The sequence below is a fragment of the Typha latifolia genome, chromosome 9, assembly GCF_019914945.1.
Source record: "Typha latifolia isolate L0001 chromosome 9, TyphaL0001v2, whole genome shotgun sequence".
Lineage (NCBI taxonomy): Eukaryota > Viridiplantae > Streptophyta > Magnoliopsida > Poales > Typhaceae > Typha > Typha latifolia.
Genome location: NC_133094.1, coordinates 9287074 through 9308821, shown reverse-complemented (window position 1 = coordinate 9308821; position 21748 = coordinate 9287074). Strand labels below are relative to the sequence as shown.

General features: G+C 36.4%; 1 protein-coding gene across 1 annotated transcript; it reads right to left on the bottom strand.

The window, feature by feature from the left end:
- Positions 1-3783: 3783 nt before the first annotated feature.
- On the bottom strand, positions 3784-20961 carry LOC140794904 (uncharacterized). The gene is made up of 14 exons (XM_073147173.1): positions 20739-20961; positions 18695-18768; positions 18487-18567; positions 12974-13049; positions 11736-11806; positions 9213-9314; positions 6484-6573; positions 6326-6400; positions 6192-6224; positions 6017-6097; positions 5469-5525; positions 5306-5383; positions 5193-5234; positions 3784-4319 (listed from the first exon to the last, which is right to left on the bottom strand). Exons 1-14 carry the CDS (start codon positions 20773-20775, stop codon positions 4128-4130), a joined length of 1089 nt encoding a protein of 362 aa, XP_073003274.1. The 5' UTR covers positions 20776-20961; the 3' UTR covers positions 3784-4127.
- Between the last annotated feature and the right edge of the window lie 787 nt (positions 20962-21748).

Here is a 21748-nt window from a genome sequence, read left to right as displayed (position 1 = left end):
CACATTCACCACAGACTCTCAGTATGCTCACCATAAGCCTTTATTCACTATATGAAAGACTAGCCCGTGTATATATAGGTATCAAAAGTACGTCTTTTTCTAGGGTACACTCCAAATCTCATTAGCAGATCTTTTACAATCTCCTAATTTGACTAAAAAACTTCTACAATCTTATATTCCATCAAAAGACTAAAACATAGTTGAACTAGTATTATCAGTCAAACTAAGACTTTTCATAATGAGGCCTAATCCAACAATGTTATATGAGTATTCATGGCTCAAATCTTAGCGGCATTAACTTGAACAAAATTAAATTTTCACTTCTCTCAATAAAGAAACAGGGAACTTCAATTCATTGTTGCTGAAAAGATTAAGTTATTATTCTTCAGTTATTTTAAGGCTGAAATTTATGAATAGATGCTCAAAATAGCATCTTCTTAGGATAACAGATCTAAGTAAGCTCTAAAGTGAAGTGTAGGAACCCATCGTTTCCTAAGTAGCTCTGTCTAGCAAAAGCAAATTCCACAACTCTTGGTGATCCTTTTGAACAAAGTAAAAGATTAATTAACTCCCGCTTTAGTGTTACATAAATATACCTTCACTTTTTCTCCAAAAGTCATGGAATGACATAAGGTGGATATTTAGTACATGCAATAGTTTTTTTGAGTTTTTTTTTTACTTAAATTAGTACTTCTAAATATTTATTTTACATATCTAATACATTTCAAAACTTAAATACGAGGCTTTATGTATTTAAAAATCACGGACCCAAAGAAGTTTGAAGAGTGATTTATAGCTACGTATAATATATCTGATGAGGAGGCAATCTATTGATGCAGTAGTTAACTATAATGTATTACGAGCAGGAGATAGAAATTTAAATACTTAACGATGTACTATGTGAGTAGTTGTAAGTATTTCTTGATATGAAACAGATTGATCAAATTTTTTCACGTTAAAAAGTAATATCTATTTTTCCTACTTATACTCAATTTCTATTTTCTCCTACTTGATTTTGATCTTCATAGTACTGAGTTGTTTGGGTTTTCCTAGTCGTAATGGGATTTAGATTTCCTAAATTAAATTGGAATTGGTTTTAACTCAGGCAAATTAAGATTCCTACATCTCATCCAATGAGCATCTCATATGGATTGGAGTCAGCTAATCTTAGACAGGGACTCCATGGACAGAGAGGAAGATTTGGGTTTGATTCTTTCCTGCTCAAAGACTGAAAACTCTCTTTAACAGAGCAAATCTTTCTTGTGAACAGAGAGGAAGATAGCCAGATTTGGTGTTCCCCTTTCAACAGCCACTCATGTGGCCTCCTCCCTTGCTACTTCCTTGAGAATTTTTTTTTTCCCTCTCTGCTTTTTTCCCTTTCTAAATTCTGATGCCATTCTCTTGTAGTAGAAGAGGATGGTAAAGAATGGTGGGCCTCTAAGCCTTTGCACTCCAATTATGGGAGTATCAAAATCTATAACTATCAGACCAAATCTAGGGGCTTTATCATCTTGTGGTTGTGTAAAGTGACCCAGTATAAGATGGAAGGCTTTAAAGCAGCAGAAGATAGAAGGGACCCAGTATAAGATAGAAGGATTTAAAGCAGCAGAAGATAGATGGCTTTAAAGCAGCAGAAGATAGAAGGGACCCAGTATAAGACAGAAGGATTTGGACATGAAGGGAAGTTGGAAGTAGGTCACCAGTAGGAGCCTTTTATGAGAGATGTGATCTAGGATGAGGTCCCCTTGGATTCACTATAGATGTGATGTTCCTTTCTTCTTCTTCTTTTCTTATTTCCTTTTTGTTGTCCCTTTTTCTTTAATTGATTCTAGTTAAGCGAGTTGGAGGAGATAAAGCTAGAGCTGATCATCCGAACGGATCGAGTAGGATTTGGGCCGAGCTTTTTAAGCCGACTAGTCTTAACTATTTGTCCATAACTTGGCCCACCAATTATTCGGGCTGGGCAAGAGTTCAAGTCAAGTTAAAATATTATAGTTCGTTATCGTCTATTAGCTCGTGGGACATCGGACCCGGGCTAGGATAAAAATATATATATATCATATATCGTAGCAAGTGAGTGTAATGGGCCTCCCGATAAAGTATTTTACTTAGATTTTATACGAACATATTTATCTAATTGTATCTAATAAACTAAATATCCGATATGGGGCTAAAAAATCATAGGAACGGACGGGTGTAAAGGGCCTAGCTTGTACCGCCCATTATCATTTCAGGTGTAAAGGGCCTAGCTTCCCAAACAGTAAGAATTCCGAGTAGGCTATCACTCTAACCGGACATGGTTTTTCCCCACCGAAGATAAGTTTGTTTCTAGCTCTCCAAAATACTCTAGAGGACATTGAAACAATAAGCTATGGCTCTGTAATCCTTCAGGTATTCAGAAGTGCTTAAGATCCATTCTTTGACCCTGATACCAGCTCTGTTGAGTCTTAGCCCAAGTTTGCTCGTCAACCACACCACCCTGGCAAAGTTGCATTGAAGGAATACATACTCTATGGATTCTGGCATTGTAGAGCAAAACGGCCAATTTCCTTTCTTCCTAGTGAAGAACTAATCTCACTGGTAAAGTGTCGACCATCATTTTCTAGATTAGGAGCTTGACACGAGGAAGGGAGGCTTTGTTGTGCCAAATTAGTTTCCAAAGAATTGTCTTGGGTCGTCGACGACGAACACAACCAGCTTCCAGATGAGAACGTCATCCTTGTCCCTGGAACTGTTGTTAGGATTTATTCTGAAGATAAGAGCTGACTCCTCGGGGGCGAAGCGGTCATGTATGAGAGCACGATTCCACTCTCTACCAACGAGAAGGTCTTTGACAGTTAGCTCTAGAGGAAAGGAAAGATGGAGCTAACAGTGGGGCAGAGGGATCCAAGGGTGTTGTATCCTGGGGTGAATGGAGTCACCTTTGCCAACTATCCACATGACAGTTTTCCTGAACTAGGCTCTCAGACTGATGATGGCTGACCAGGACCAAGAGCAGCAAGGCGATTTCGTAGCTTCCATAGAGAGAGCAGTGGGGGAAGTATTTGGCTCCAAGAGTTTGGTTCAGTGAGAAGCCTCCAGAGAAGTTTAAGGATGAGACTTTTGTTAACCAGCTCCATACTTGTGAAACCTAATCCACTTAGCAAGGTTGGACAGCATAAAAGTTCCCACCTTTTGAGACAAAATGACTTATACTCTATGCCATGAGACCACCAGAAGCTCTTTATCACATAGTAAGTTTTTTTAGTATGCCTTTTGGATAACAAGTTGCTGCCATAAAGAAGATGGGGATGGAGCTTAAAAATGATTTCCTAGCTATTAACTTTTGAAGCACCATAGCACGGTTAGAGAGGGAGGTCTTTTGACCGAACCAAATTACAGATTTGTTAAGATTTAGTTATTGTCCATAAACAACTCCATACCTCTTGATTATATTGCTTAGCATCTCTGTCTCACCCAAAGTAGCTCTACCAAACAATAGCAGATCGTCAGCGAAGAGAAGATGGGTCAGAGCCTGTGCAACTCGAGCAGGTTTAATTCCCCTAAAGAGGTTTTTTGTCAAAAGCCTCATTGAGAAGTATGAGAGAACATTAGATCCAATAATAAGTATGAGGCAGAAACATATCTGGGTAATAGACAGAGTCGCCATACGAATCACAATTGACAAGTTCACAGAGGAAACTATCATAAGAGAATCTGATAAGTGAAAAAAGAATCTAAAAGTATTAATCGCTACTACATAAAAAAAAACATTTTTAAAATAATCACGAACTAGTTAAAATCTTTCTTTAGAAGAGTTGGCCATATTATTGCATCAAATACTAAAATTATAGCCTGTACATGTATAAGAACTTGTTTTTCCTAACTCTGCTCCTGTCTGGTAATAATCCAAAGCAAAAAAGGCTATTTTGAAGTTTGAATATAGACTGCTGACAAAAACAATTTGCTCTGAAAGATCTCTAGATCTCTACAAAAACTCAGCGCTCAGAATGATTATCATATGCAGAGCACTGTACAACTATGAACTTCATGGATGTAAGATTTAACGAGAAAAAAATACTTTCCTCAATGATGATTTAATTTTAGTAAGATATGGAACTTGGGGAACCACAGCGATGGACAGTTCATCAGCTAGAAGTGCGCGTTCTCGTAAGGACACTGATACTGGGAAACTTCCATCCAAAACGGTTGGAACTCGATGTGTCACTGCTTGATTCGGTCGAGGATGAGGCTCCATTTGAAAATTGAGAAACATCTGCCTTCATTGAATTTGATCTGGAGAACCCTGCTGTCACTGCATTAGAGATCCCCTGCAGCTCCTGAAAGGAATGGTCCAAATAAAAATTGACAGTTAGCAAACGAACCAAAATACCTGTCTCAAATAGTTGGCAGGCCTCAAACAACAGATATCTATGGAGAATATTTTCTGGACATAAGTTGCAGTATTTGAATAGTTGAAAGCAATAACAGATCTCTATAGAAGGCCCTTATATAAATAACCAGCTATATCATATGAGAAAAGACATGAACGAAAGCTGGAGGGTGTATTTGTGAAGACCATACTTGTTTTGGATTTCAAGTCTCCAACTAGATAAAAACAATGAATATCAACATTGCACGTAAAAGGTTCCTGCTGTAATCAGGCTGCGAGGCAAAACTGTGAGACAGCTTCACAGCAGCCTCTTGGAACCTGCTTAGTTGCAAACAGAAGGCTTTATCTATTGATGTGCAGATTATCATATGGTAGGAACGCATGAAAGACAGTGCTCAGACAACACAAATTGCAATCAATACTTAATCCAAATTGAACTTAGCAACAGCTGGGCATTCCAGCACATAAAGCTCCACCAGTGTGGTCACTACATAATCATTAGAAACTGACAAGATTATATATATATATACATACATACATACATAAGAAAATTTTAAACTTTCTATGTAGCTATGAATGCACCTTGGGATCCACAAAAGCTAATCCCAAGTGGAGAGAGGTTAAGTCCTTTCACTTTTTCCGTGTCAGAATTTATAGGCTCATCCAATGGCTTTTGAAGGATAAAGTGTTTAGAACTTTTCTCACATCTAGAACAACAGCTCCTTTGACAAGTGTCTAAAGTCAGATTCATATTATTTTTTCCCATCTACATTTTCATTGAAGCAAGAAAACAAGAAATGAAAGTACTGAGCAACCCAACCTTAAGGCCTGAGGCTGATATAGTTGTCGATGAACGCAACACCTACAAAGATGAAGTAGGTTAGCTGAAATAGAAGCATTTATTTAGACATTTTTCGTGCTCAAATTCCTAACCTTTGGGGTCGCAACGGCAGTAGATGGAGATGCAGATGGTGACTGTGGTTCTAATGGTAGAGGAGGTAGAGAACCTGTCTGTTATGGTGGATAATTTAACATCATGTAGTCAGGAAGAAGAGATCATAGAGGATGGCAAAATTTAAATAGGTTCCTGCCTTACCCATGCAACTGGCAAACTCTGTGAAGACTCGATAGTTTGGCAGGAAGGACTGGAGGCCTGTAAATTTATGTAGTTGATTCAGATAGACCAATATTGTAATAATAATAACAGCATAAACAGGCTATTATCCTAGCATATGAACTGCCACTGCAATACCTGACAAGCTATGCATCACAAGTTATCTTCAATGATCAATCAAGAAAATGAACTTCTAAAAACATATCACCATGGAATTGTTCAATCATTTAGCAATCATTATTTTGAATACTAGTACTCCATGGCAGCTTCGGAAGTTGGACATATGAACCCAAACTAGGTGATTATAAGTCAATAATAAATGCAAGGAGTATTGTACACTTCCCAAAATTAGATCATCTGTGTTCTTAGGAACTCCAAGCATTTTCTATGTCCTAACTAAAGCTAAGAATTAACAACCCCAGAAGTTTGAACTGAAAGAATACTAAATTAAGTATACAAATTATTCAAACTACAGACTCATAGTCAAATCAAATATGCCAAACCACAACAAAATAGTGGAGAATGCTTGCCTGAATAACTTCAACATTATGCCTTTGTTCCAATTTATTAGCAAACTTGCAAAGGTCATATATTCCTCGTGTTGTAAGATCCTAACAGGGGTTAATATAAATCAGACCAATTAGTTAAATTCATGGAATATCAATAAGACGGAAAAGGCCCCTATTAGAACTCGCAGTGCAATACCTGACTCAACTCAAGTCGGCCAAGCTTTGTCTCCTGAATTACAAATATAAGAATCAATATTGCTTTTCACAGAATTGAATGTACTTTTAAGTTGGATGTGAGAGTTCAAGTAGGATCGGTGCAAGAAAATTCACCAGATTCTGGACGACAAGATGAACAGATTGCATTTCCTCCTGGAAAGTACTTAGATCTCCATGCATAATTGTGACCTAAGAATGAACTAATAGTTGTTGAGATACCCATAAGCTCGGAAAGGAGAAAAATAAGAATCCAGAAAAGCATTTTCCCTTACCTCCTCCTTGGTGGCAGCAGTTAGTTCCTTGCATTCATCCAAGCGGCAATCAACACGTTCTATCCTTGAAGATAGATGACGCTTAGTAGCCTGCCAAGTGATAATCTCAACATAAATTTCATGAGAGAACAAATATGAAGAAAAAGATTGAAGCATATCAATTACATTAAGATGAACCAACAGAATACAAGTGAAAGATATTAATCATTTGAGAAAGAGCATCATATACAAAGAGTACATCTTTCAGGAGAGGATCCACCAGCCCACTTGCTGCCTAGTCTTATGGCAACCCAGTATAGCCACAGGTTCTTTTTGGGACAAAGAAAAATTTCACAGTTTTCTATCTAACCATAACAATTGATTCAGAACTCCTTCCATCTTAGATGATGATGTAGCTATGCTTGATGCATTCCATTTAAAATATTTAATATACGTAGTGTAGTTAAAATTGTAGTAACCTCGTCAGTCTATTTCATCTCTACCATCTTCATGACATTCATGTAGTTCCCCAGCTACATACTTGTGCAGGTTGCATGTTGAAGTCCACCCACCTTAGCATGACCCTAGATACTTGATTAGGATACAAGAATATATATGTCTGAGATATTGTACATGAAGATGAGAGATGGTGTCCAGCAAGATCTTACTCTTCACATAGCTAGCAGTAAATAAATAATACAAAAGAATCAGGAATAAGAATGTAACAAAGGAGGCCTGACTGCCCATCCATCTTTAATTAACAAAAGTCAACAAATTGATCCTGCATCGATAGGCTCAGGCATCTGAAGAGAACCACAAAACATTTAAATTAAGAAGATACTCAAACTATTAACTTGAGCATTAGAAAATATATTGAAGTACATCTTTTCAGTCTAACATTCCAAAACCCTAATACATTTTCAACACCCAGATAGTAGAACAGCAAATAAGGGCCAAATCAGGGAGCTTTGAGAATTGATCTTTTAGTTCAATAATAAGTCACAGGCTTTGAAGATGCTTAGAAGTTAGAATCATTTCATCTAACAAGTTCTACTACCAGCATAAGAGGTTAGTGTCCGGTTAGGAATTAGGATCCTATGTGGGTTTCAGTTCTTCGGGGCTGAAATGGATAGAACAGGTCAATTAATTCATTTTGAGTTTGTTTTAGTTCCATTATGTTCAACTTTTGTTTTTAATTAGTTGGGCTAGCAAAGGGTTAGCCATGTCGGAATTGTATTCATCTATTAGATTGAATCACTTGATCAGTGATTAGGGATGAAAACGGGTCGGATGAACTCCGATCCGACCCGTTATCCGACCCGATTCGGATTGGATTCAAATAAAAAATTTCTATCCAATTTAGATACGGATTCGGGTACTGGTCGAATATAATTTTCGGATACGAATATCGAATATCCATTTACCCACATATTTTTTTGAATGATTTACAGTTTTTAGTTTGCTTATTGAAATAGTGAATATTGATATTGTTACTAATGATGTGTTATATATTATTTATAGAGATTAATTTTTCTAATTTTATATGTATTTGACATATAAAAAATTTATTTTTTATGAAACTCTTAATATTTTTATGTTAATTATGTCTAAATAAAATATCATAATTAGTTTAAAATTCGATCAACATCCGTTTAAAATATGATTTAAAATTTTGCTATCCGTTTAATAACCGTATCCGAACTAAAAATATGGATCCGGATGTATGTTGAGCACTATCCAATCCATATCCGATCCATTTTCACCCATATCGGTGATAGATTAGGACATCATACTAACGTGAGTTAAGCATAGGTTTCTCCACAATTTCCATTTCTTTGATTAGATTTGGCCAGCCAAATTGTCCCATAGCCTAACTAGGGCCAGTGATTAGTTTTGAAAGATAGACTTGAGTCACAATCTTTACTTCTTAAGATTCTAAATAGGGAAGTCCTACACAATGTCTAAACCTAAACCCTATCAAAAGAACCCCAAGTATGACAATTGAATCCATGTCTAATAGGCATCCACAACAATATCTAAGAGAAAAAACCATTAAATTCCCCTCTCCACTGAGTCGTCTAAAGCAGTTACCCTCATAGAGAAGAACATTGATTGAACTTCTAACACAATCTAGTAACGATGACCTGATCAGAGAGATAATACAAGCAACCAACAGAAAAGAAATATTATAATCAAATTATGAACGCAGCCTAAATGATTGATTAACCCAAACATTGATTGAACTTCTAACACAACCTATTAACGATGACCTGATCAGAGAGAGATTATAATACAAGCAACCAACGGAAAAGAAATTATATAATCAAATTATGAAATGCAGCCTAAATGATTGATCAAGCCAAGAGTAATGCAATATTTAGGGGGGTAAAATGATAGCTTGAGTAATCTTATAAAGTCACTTTTTGTAATACTGTAAGTTTTTGTATAGCCTGGCATACAAAGGAGTTCAATAACATTAATGCAAATTATGCATGACTTTTAGTATCATAGGGTGAACAAGGTGAGTACTAGAATGTGAGAGCTAATAACACAAAACAGAGGACAATTCAGTTGTTATTTTAACATGATTCATACAAAAATTAAAGGAAATATGACCTCAAAATGTAATTTTCATATATCTACGAATGGCTATGCAATATAGTTTCAAGATTAAACTCCTATCTAGGATGAACTCATAGTATCATAAAGACACTAAAAATGTGAAAAGAGCATTAAGAACTAAATCTTACAGTAATTGATGACGAAATTTGCTCAAGTTGTTTACCCACTGCTGTACAAGCATTAGACAAGCTACGTCTAGTCACAAACATCATATCAGAAAGTTTCCAACCCTGTCCAATGAACATATATGACTCAATTAAACATTAATTTGAAATCACAAAGTTCAAGTATTAACATGGTCAGCGAAAAGCTTCACAGGTTTTGAGAAAATGTCCATGTCCATGTGGTGAGGCTGGCTGTGAGAAAACTAGCTTATGTAAAGTGTAACAGTGAAGTAATATCAATCTCTGTTTGCCAGAACTTACATAAGGAAGTTTTTTCAAAACAGCACTTATAAAGTATCTTTTACTTCTGTTTCTTCACAAGGAATGTCTACTAAATTTTATCAATTTGTGAAACAGACCTACTTCAGCCTTGATTGCACCTCACAGGATTTCTACAGCTTGGGCCATGAGCTAAAAGATTCTCTAGTTTATATGACAACAATGCACAAGCCAGACAGATTATCCAGCCAATCAGTTCCTCATTTTCCCCAAAGAACTCTGGTTTCTTTTTCTTGCTATCAGCTGCAAGTTTGAGTTTGTTCATAGATCTTACCCTTAACTAGTAATGTTTTCTGAATAAAGTCATTCTACAATGTTGTGATAACTGACAAGCACCCAAGATATGCAGGCAGCAACCCCCACCACATGACACATAGCGGTATGCAGGTGCCCTTTGTGTTCTAACATTTTAATATTAAAAGTGTTATATATGATACACTATATAAGTATATACCATATACTATAGGTAAATTTTGGTTACTAATAAACTCTAAATGAATATATAGAACCATATTATATACGTACAAATTACATTTGGCAGCATCATGCTTTTATCAAATATATAAAACAACAGCCTACAAATGGCAATTAATAAGTAAAAAGCAAAACTAGCATCATGTTTCTCTTACTGTTCACAGATCTGCCTACTCGCACCCGTCCATGCTAACCCTATCCACTAAACCACCAAATAGTTGCCAAAAGCAGCATATGCAGCCCAGCCACCTTAGGCCCACCAAAAGCTACATATCTGCTGTATATGCCCTATGCAGAGCAGTCCATAGGCCTCCACCAGCTGCCAAAAATGTCTTTCAAAACATTGGTCCTTTACATTGATGGATCAAAGTATCGGACGATATCAATACATAACCATATCAAACTTTACTAATCTGACGCCGACGCCAATGCCGAAATCAGTTTTTCCTTAGTTCCGACCTAATATCAACTGTATCAATACAATATTGGACGAGTACCAGCCATATCGTCCATAAACACAAAATTTTGACTTTTTTCTATTCTTATATATGGACTATATATAGAATCGTCCATAAACACAATTTTGATTCTTTTCTTTTCTTTTCTTTTCCTTTATGTGGACTATATATAGAACACATCATAAGTTGCATCAGACCTAAATAGTGAATACAACTCAGGACATCAATTAGTGACTCTTGAAGTCTTAAACACAACATTTCAGCTGATTGGCTGGTTTCGGCTGGGGTTTCAGATGGGATCGGCCGCCATCTAAAATGGGCAGGAACGGGTCGGATCCGACACGGACCCCACGCCCACCTACCTCTCTCTCTTTTCTTTCCTTTTCTCTCTCTTTTCTTTCTCTCTCTTTCTTTCCCTTTTTCTCTTCTTTCTCACCTCTTCCACCGGCAACCAAGGAGATCTCCGGCAACCTCGACCCTCAGTGACGTTCTCCGACAAATATCCAACGACCTAGACCTCGGGTAAGTTTTTTTTATTATTTTTTTCGGTTTTTAATTCTTCTCATTTCCTCTTTCTCTTCCTGCACCGAGTATATTCGACGACCTCTACTATTACTGTTGCGATGAAACAACAACAGGTGCTGCGGCGTACCTACAGCAACAGCACCAAATGCTTAGAGCTTGAGAGAGAGAAGGGGAAAGAAGTAAAGAAAAAATAGAATCCCCGTCTATGTGAGTAATTTTTAGTATGTTTTGAATTTTCAGGGGGGGAAAGAAGAGAGCTCGATATTCATCAAAGTTTTGAATGTTAAGTTAATACATTTTTTAAAATTTTTAGGCTTCATATGTGAGTAATTTTTATTTTCTTTTCTCTCATTTTTTTCAATTTTTTAGAAATTTTTCTACATTTTTAAATAATATTTAGAATTTTACATAATTAAAATATAATTTGATCTGACACAAGCGGCTGATACGGCTGATACCGATCTCGATACTGGGAACCTTCCTGCCTACAATGTTTTAAAAACTTGCTCTTCCCTAACTTTATCTCTGGAAGAAAACATATCATATATACAAACATTAGCAATGTGATTTGAAACACTTTGCTTGTCATTATGGACGAATTTCTATATATCTTGATAATGAAACCAATGAAGTCCTAAAAATTAAGAGATTTAATGTCCTAGAAAAAGTGTTCAACAAAAATGATGTTTATTTCCTGACTTGTTTTGCTTCTCCATATTTCATACTTTGAGGACAACAAATAATGCATTACCTTCCATCTTATGTAACCATATCCAACAGCTCCAACAACAATAACAGTTGTTACACTATATGCACCAGAACCTGCAAGGAAAACGTACATTACTGATAATTCAAGGCCACCCACAGATTACAATGTTGAAACAATTCAAAAAGCACAATAGCTCATAAAAGAAATGCTATATATTGGTCCTATCAGCCATCTGTGGCTGATACAGTATTGGATTATTTTTTTATTACATAAAATTCAAAAATTATTTATAAATAGGAAATTTTTAAATTTTAGAGAAAAAGACAATAAAAAAATACTCACATATGAAGTCTAAAAAATAAAAAAAGCTACTCAAAATCACGATAAATTTTTAGTTGAATCTAGTAAATTTATGTGCTCATAAGCTACTATTGCAAAAATGGAACAAAAAGATAGAAATCTCTTCTTCACTATTGTTCTGCAGTAGTATGAGAGGGAGAGGGTTTCATTCAACAAGTAAGTAGGTAAGTTGTTGACCCGGATGGGATCGCTCGTGAGCTCCCAGCGGAAAGACTTGCATAGTCCAACCCGCTGCGCCATAAACGCTAAAGAAATGGGGGTCGCATAGCTTTGCTATATGATAAAAATAAAGATGTGGGCAGCCTATACCATTCCAAGAAAGGGTGGAGGGGGAGTCAGAAAGTAGGAGAGAAAGAGAAAGAGAGGAGAAATGGAAAAAAAAACTACAAAAAAAGAGATCAAAAAATAATCACCCGAGTTCACCAGAGTGCGAGGTCGCCGAATTGTCTATCAGATAAGCTCGGTGAAGTATGAGAGTTGGGAGAAAAAAAGTAAAAAATGAAAACTTAAAAAAAAAATGCAATTGAGCACATCAATTATTGATGTCCCTCATAAAATGGATTCGACTTGAATCTTTAAACAAACCGTATTGACGCAGCATCGAGATCAACCAAAATTGTCATCCATGATTGTACCCTCTAAAGTTGATGACTAATCCAAACAATATTTACATGAACCTACTTAAGCATATTTGTGAACTAGACCCATTCAAATGAAAAATTAAACCACCTGAAAAAAAAAAAAAACAAGTTCTCTTGTAAATGCTCTTCAAAAATCTAGTGAAAAGAAGTGCAAAGTTCTTAAACATCTCGACATCTTACCCACATACTAATGAAAATTAAAAAGAACCAAACATAGAAAGTTTAGAAACTAAGAGACTTCAAAAGAAACAACAGCAAGCAATGTCTGTTGTTAACAACCTGATCTGCTACCAGTTACAATAGTAACTGATCTGGATGAGGCCAAAAACTGCAACTCCTGCCTTAGGTTATTGACCTGCAGAATTTTACAATGCAACACTCAAATTTTCATAAAAGCTGGAACATGGCAAAATAGATGTACCAGGAGAATAATCATATTGGAGGTAAATCAAAATTATCACAACTTGCAGAGTATATGGAGCAGTATATCTTTGGAAGATGCAAGATACAACTATCTAGGTGTATTTCTTCACCAGAAGTGCATGGTAGAAGTCTAGATCTGTACTCTTACTAACTCTTGAGCATCTTACGAGATCGCAACACATAAAAAGAATGACAACATCAGCCTTATATCAAATCGGACATCTAGGTTCTAAGTTCTAACCTGTACATAAGATCTTGTGGCAACTTTTCTTTGTCTTAGCTTAAGAGAGTTCTCCAAGTAACCCCATGGGCATGTGTTTAAAGGCTACAAAGGAATAAACATGCTAGCAGGGAGAGGTGTCCGTGTCCGACACGTGTCCAGAGTTTCCCAAAAACAAAAACAAAAAAAGAAAGAAAATCGGACACTATTGGGACACGAGCGGTATTTTAGATATTGTTTAACGGGTTGGGTCGGGTTCGGTCAAATGTTATTAACCCGAATCCAAACCCGATAATAAAACCTTACCTTCACTGTTGAGCGACGAAATCTTTCAATTCAATCGAAGCCCTAAAACCCTCAAGCAGCTGCCGAGCGACGATCCGAGGCGCGACGAGCTACTAAGCGAGTGCGACAGTCGACGGAGCGAGTACGATGGCCGATGGAGCGAGTACGACGAGCTGAGCACGGTGAGGATGCAGGTTCTTCTCTCTCCCTATCTCTCTCTCTCCGTCTCTTCCTCCCTCCCTCTCTCTCTCTGTCTCTCCCTCCCTCTCTCTCTCTCTCTCTCTCTATCTATCTATCTATGTATCTCACTCTCTCTCTGTCTATCTCTTCCTCCCTCTCTCCCAATCTCTCATTCTCTCTCTCTCTCTCTCGCTGTCTCACTTTCACGCTATCTCTCTCTCTCTCTCTCTTCCTCCCTCCCTCCCTCCCTCTCTCTCATTATCTCTCCCTCTCTCTCTCTCTCATTATCTCTCCCCCTCTCTCTATCTCTATCTCTTCCTCCCTCTCTTTCTCTCATTCTCTCTGTCTCACTGTCTCTCTCTCTCATTCTCTCTCGCTGTCTCTGTTATTAAACTGTTAAATTATATTAAAGCTTCTCTAATCTCTATCTGTTAAATTGTTAATCTGCTAATACATATCTCTTTACTAATGTAGTTTTATTGCAGTTGAAGAAAAATGAATACTGAAAATAATCCTGATTCTAATCAAAATATTGCATTTTCTGTGGATGATAATGCTCCCTTGTGGAGATATATTACTAAGATGGAGAAATTGGGAGAAGGTGGAGGAAATCATAATTTTAGATGCAATTATTGTCAACAAGTCTACAAGGGATCATATTATAGAGTAAAGGCTCATTTGCTGAAAATTAGTGGGCATGGAATTAGAGGTTGTCCAAAAGTGAGTAGTGAACATGTTATGAAAATGAAAAGGGTTGTTGATATGGCCGATTTGAGAATTAAAAATTCAATGCCTAAACAAATTCCTTTGCCAAAATTTGGACAAGCGACATCATCTAGTAGCTCAGTTGGAGGTGTAGGTTTTGATATGAGAGGGACATCAAGAAAAAAAAAAGAGCAATAGGAATGACACCTATTGAGAAGTCATTTAATTCTGGTGCTCGCAATCAATTATATTGTGAGATTGTAAGAATGTTTTATTCAGTTAGGTTGCCTTTTCATCTGGCAAGAAACCCTTACTATGTTAGAGCCTTTCAATTTGCAGCAAATAATAATATTTCTAGATTTGTGCCCCCTGGCTACAATATGTTGAGAACTACACTACTTCAACAAGAGAGAGCAAATATTGAAATGTTGCTAAACCCTATTAGAAGCACATGGGGAGAGAAAGGGCTGAGTATTGTATGTGATGGTTGGACTGATGCACAGAGGAGACCGCTTATAAATTTTTTAGCGATGACTGAGAGTGGGCCTATGCTCTTAAGAGCTGTGAATTGTGAAGGAGAATATAAAGACAAATTTTTTATCTCTAATTTGATCATTAAAATCATTGAAGAGGTTGGACCTCATAACGTAGTCCAAGTGGTTACAGATAATGCACTTGTTTGTAAGGCAGCAGGGATGCTTCTTGAAGCAAAGTTTTCTCACATTTTTTGGACTCCATGTGTAGTTCACACTCTCAACCTAGCTTTGAAGAACATATGTGCAGCAAAAAACACCGAGGCAAATGAGATTGTGTTAGATGAGTGTAGCTGGATTTCAGTAATTGCACGAGGTGTAATGTGCATAAAAATTTTCATCATGCAGCATTCAATGAGGTTGGCTATTTTTAATGAATTTGTCAATTTAAAATTGCTTGCTATTGCGGAGACTCGCTTTGCTTCGGTGATTATAATGTTGAAAAGATTTAGAAAGATCAAGAAGGGTCTTCAATCAATGGTAATCAGTGATAAATGGAGTTCTTATAGGGAAGATGATATTGGCAAAGCACAGTTTGTCAAAGATAAAGTCCTTGATGATATTTGATGGGATAAAATTAAATATATACTTGTCTTCACAGAGCCTATATACAGTATGCTACGGGTTACAGACACAAATAAACCATGCTTACATTTGATATATGAAATGTGGGATACAATGATTGAAAAGGTGAAGACAGTCATATTTATGCATGAAAACAAGAAAGAAGGCGAAGAATCTATTTTTTATTCAGTGGTGCACAAGATCCTAGTGGATAGATAGGATAAAAGCAATACACCATTACATTGCTTAGCACATTCTTTGAAAATTTCTAATATGAGAAATAAATGCTTAAAAAAGTTATTTTCAAATGCAGAAGAACGAAAAATGGCATACCAAGAGTATACTAGTTTCTCCACATCAACCAAAAGTTTTGCTGAGTATGATTCAATAGCAGATAGAAATGAGTTTGATCCAAACATGTGGTGGGTTACTCATGGTGCTTCTGCTCCTATTCTTCAGAATTTAGCACTTAGGTTACTTGGGCAACCTTGCTCTTCTTCAGGTTGTGAGAGGAACTGGAGCACTTATTCTTTCATCCATTCATTGAAAAGGAACAAGATAACTCCACAGAGAGCTGAAAATTTAGTATATGTGCATACTAATCTTCGCCTTCTATCAAGGAGGTCTCCAGATTATTTGAGAGAGGAGACCAAGATGTGGGATGTGGGATGTTAGAGGAGATTCTTACGATTCCTTTAATGGTGCAGGAATGTTGGAGTTTGCTGATCTCTCAATTGATGAACCGAATTTGGAGACTATAATGTTTGTTGATGAAGGCAATGAGGCAGTTGAAGATGAATGATCTACCTTATGTTGCTATTTTATAATGATTGTTAGTTTTTAAACTTCTGTGGAACTCAGTTACTTGGACAGTTGGACATATTTTACACTTTTGGAGCTTGTAATAATAATCTGATATCTTTTTAGAATTTTGTACGCTTTTGATTGTCTTTCAATTTTGTTATTATCTTTAAATCAGTTCTTACAGCTTGATGTGTACTTCTTAGTTCTTTGAATGATACTTCTTAGTTCTTATAGCTTGATGTATGTATTTAACACTATTAGATTGCAAGCTTTTACTTTAGATGTATCAATAATATTTTTTTTATTTATTTATTTCGCCGTGTCCTATGCCATGTCCATGTCCTATATTTTCAAAATTTGCCGTGTCGCCGTGTCCGTGTCCATGCTTCATTATTTGTAAGCAAATGTGATCAAAAAAGAGAATATAATATGTCACTTGCTCGATCTTGAATGTAATGGAGGAGAAGCTTTGACCTCCGCAAATGGTGATAAGAGAAAAGTTCTACTTGATGCAAAAGGCTATTCTACTTTGTGTGCAAAGATAAATAGATTTACCCCAAGAATGTACTTATTCAGTTCCGATAAAAGAAGTTGATCAATAAATTTGATCATATTCATCACTTATTATATCGTCCGTCAATATAGTCTCAAGACTTGAGGGAAGCAAGTCCTATCCAAATCCGACTCCAAAGAAAATCTAGAATTTCCAAAAACCACAAATTTTGGTTGATTGAGTGAAATGCTACCAGAAGTATATGAAGCAAGGAAAGGCGTAGAGAGAGAAAGGAAGTTAGGTTTGAGACTTCTCAAGAGAAATAAGAGAAAAGAAGAAATCGATCAGAACGAACTGTCAAGACTGAGGATGATCCACTAGCAAATCATCATTTGGATCTGCAACAGATCTTCATCTTCTCTCAAATGATATGTTGAAACCTAAACCGCCTAGATGATCACCAATTTGGGTGATATGTTGAAACCTAAACCCTAGCCTAGATGATCACCAATTTGGGTCTGCAGCAGATCTCCCCCCACATGAAATGTTGAAATAAACCCTAACCTAGATGATCACCCAACAGTAGCGAAGGACAGTGGAGATGGGTCCAACTACTAACAGATGGCAGCAAAAACCTGAACTCTCTTCTATCAACTTTCCCTCTTACTTGTCTCTTTTCTTCTCTCATTTTATACCGTGAAAGGAATTATTCTCGTGCTGACAACTTGTTAGTATGAGATGGACCACCTGGCACACACAATGTCATGCAGCACCTAACTTTTCTGATAGCACCAACAACCAAACAAAACCTACATGAATTTGTGGCAATAGTACAAGACAAGGATCTGTGTGACACATGACACAGTGCACGTTGGATGGTACATCTGGTGCCGCCAACGTGCTAGTAATGCTTGAGAAGAGATATTGTTAATGATGTTCGGAGGCATCGCTGCCACTAGGACTGTCGAATTGAAACTGGATCCAAACTTGACTATTGCCATAGTAACAATTACAACCACGATTGGGAATGCAACAAATACCAACACCAAAGTTATATTATTTAAGATTGGTTAGAGCTGTCAAACTTTCTTTTCAATGTGCAAAACTTGGGTTAAGTGCCTACACCAACACAATCTCTTCGAACACAAGTTGAGCAATCTTCACTGTAATCAACCATTTTTACTGGCTCAACAACAGTAATAGAAACTACATATTTTTCAAACCTACATAAAAAGCTTTCTTTACTAAAACAGCACGAGTACAACATGCTACATTATTGATAGTGTGGGTATGCCAATTAACCCTTGTCACAATAAGTGTAACAGCTTAAACGAATATGGGTACACATGTATGTAGAAAATACTAAGAACTAGCATCATCCTTGTCAATCTATACCTAAAATTTGTCAACATGTACATCTAACAAAATGCAAGAATTAGCACATGAATCCAGAAAGAGAATTTCCATATGCCAATCAATTGAATAAGTCTAATAATAGAAAAACAAGGATGTGATAATTGACGAGGATTTAAGAGGCAGGAAAGGATAAAAAGAAGAGACTCAAAATAGAATCTGAATTTTAAACCTGAGCTAATAGAGAATCAGCGCGTGGTCCTCCAGTAGATTGAGGAACTTCTTTGTCCTGTTGTAGGTGCTTCGTGACAATCTGTAGTATCAATGTCAAACATACTTTCAAAGTTTCAATCATCCATCATTTCATGTAGTAAAATAAGAAGTATTTTCAAGAATCGATAATTATTTTTACTTTATTAATTCAACTTTAGGTGAAGTACCTTCAACGTATTAAAAAATATGCCTCCAATATTAGGAAAGTTCCCTTCCTTTGTAAGGATGGATCCAACAATTCCTGCAAGAAAACAACTATGTATAAATTTAAACATGCAAAAGATCAGAAGACAAATTATCAATGTTTTAAAAAGCGGCCGCGAGTGGCAGGTGCTCACCCCACCGCCTAGCGCCTAGGCGGAAGGCGGGTGACAAGGCAGTCTAGCATTTTTAATATAAATAAATAAATAAGTATAGTATATACAGAAATTTTAATAGTGCATTAAACCAAAACACTAAATAACATAATCACATTAGCTAATTGTTTATTAGTGATAACTGAATAACTGAGATATCTATTTACTAACTCTAGTTTATTCACATGAATCACATTTCAAAATCCTCTAATCAGAAATTATATACTTAAATAGCAGGCAATTAGTAATTCCCCTAATTAATAATGCATGACAGTGAAAAAAAATTCCTTCTCTGTAATCTTAATTCAATAATTCATAAAGTAATTAGCAATTAACTCCTCTAAATTGGTTAGTTTTATTAAACCCGGTTCGCTATAAAACCCGACCCGCTCACTAATAACCGCATCTTGACTTGGCGGGCCAAAGCGCTAGCCCGCAAAGTCGGGCCAGGCGGCCCACCTAACACTATTTAGCTCCTAGGCAGCCCGCCAAGGCACTTGGCCGCCTTTTGCCGACGCCTTTCAAAATGGCGGGGCGGCCGGTGCACCGCCCCGCCATGGCGGCCGCCATGGTGGCCGCCTTTTCTGCTTTTCAAAAAAGTGCAAATCATTAACATTTTTATTGACATAATCTAATCAAAGTCTAACAGATATCTTTATGAAAACAATGAGAACTTGTTCAGAATTCATCAATTGATTGATCACATGGAAGTTAATAGCAAGACACATATTTTATCATTCTCAATTATCACCATATGGAATACTGAGAAACTAAGTCCTGCTGCCAAAACCATGTAAGCCAACTCAAAAATATTTCCCAAGTATCGACTTCTAATATATCTGGACAGCTACCTGGATTTATGAGCTGCCGAAAAAGCATGTGCCAGTGGCAAGAGACGTGTTGGGCAGCACACTTCGAGTCGCCAAGCATAATGTGCAATGATGTGGCATAGTGTGTGTGCGTGTATCTACAAGCATACACATACATATACTAATACACATATCGTTTTCTCGGGCGGCCAATTCCGACCTCCATACTGATACTTGAAACTTTAGATTCATCACTCATTGCTCCTAATTCTGCTTTCAAACTTCAGGCAATTGAAAGTTGAAACATTTGTTGCACGATACTATTTCCAAATAGTTCAGTTTGCTTTGCACACAAGCCCCTTATGTTAATGATTGGCAAAAAAAAATTGAGAGTATTACATCTTCATCTCATCAATTATAGGCCAGCCTCACTTAACACTGCTCTAAAGATTTTCATTACAATGTGAACCCTGCCGTCCACCCCAATTATCATATGCTAGTAAGGTAGTAATAAAGGATCACCACAAACCATGGCACACAGCATTCATAAGAAGCACTCACTTTACGCAACCAGGATGAGTGCAAATAGACCTGCCGATGACTTCCCTTCGTTTCATTCCTAAAACTCCTTCCATAACTCCCGTTCACTCCAAATCCACTACCTCAAATTCCGACCTTTCCAGCTTTACGCACTAAAAGTTTCACAAACCTCAAACAACTTTACACGTCAAGTCAAAAGAGAACTGCTACTTAAGCAGCGACATAGTTATCAGAACACCTATCAATCGCTAATCTCGCATCCATGCCTCGTAAATCTTAATATTAACTCTCTTATGCTTCTATTTTAGTGCAATCCACTTCAAACACAACTGACGCCCCAAATCACAAAGAAGAAAACTTGTTGCAAACAGATTGAAGTCCGATCAAACACTACGACTAAAAATTTCGTACAATTCGATGAATTCATCCCACAAACGAAGAGGAAAACTCGAACTAGCCCTAGATTATACGACAACTGAAGACTTGACGGAAGAGAGAGGAAGCACCTGCTCCGATGACGATAGTGAGCTTCCCAAGCGCCATGGACGATCGAAACCCTAATAAGCGATCACGATCACAGGTTGTCCTTCCACCATTGAGCTAGTTCCTCTTCTTTAGTTTTTTTAGGGTTTTTCTATCCTCGAGTAGGCCTTCTTCTCGCGTTACCCCTCTGGGCTCTGGTATTAAACGTCATCCTCTCTCCGATGTTTAATAAATGAGGGTTTCTATGGTGCAACAGAGCTAATTTTTTATCCATGAAGATCTAACGGTTAACATCTTTTGGTATAATAGGAATGAAAGATATTATTTATATATATTAAAATAAGGGTATTGATGTCTTTTAAAATTAAATTGATGAAAATTTAATTACATTTTATCTTTTTAATTATTTTTTATTATTTACATATATCTCTCGTTATGTTAAGATTGAGTTAAATTAAATTTTAATAGATAGAGATAGAGAATTATATTTAAATTGAAGTTTATCTCTAAATAATTAAAATTTAATTATTTAATATTAAATAATATCTTCTATAATTAAGGCATAATTATATTTAAGAGAGAAATCTTAACAGAAGAAAAAAAAAACTTGTAGAGCGTTTCTTCCATATCATAAAGTTAATTATTTATTAATCTGTTTAATGAAGATTTAATAGTTAAGATATTCAAGGGTATAATAAGAAAATTATGAAGTTAAGCACACGTAATTAAATCTTCTTAACTAATATACTCTTTTTCTTATGTAATGTAGTTTTAGAACCGGTACCAGGTATGAAAACTGACTATTATAGCCGTTGGATTAAGTTTATAATTTTTAAAGGTGCATTGAAATTTTTGACTTAATAAATAGGGTAAGGACGTAATAAGAAAATTTGAATTATGTTAATATATATCCTTTTATCCTATAATTAAAGGTACTATAAGTATTACGAGGGCATCTATGTTATTTTGCAGTTAATTAACTGCGAGGTAAGCCTAATTTTTCTGACGATAAACTAATGGAAGGGTGAGATTA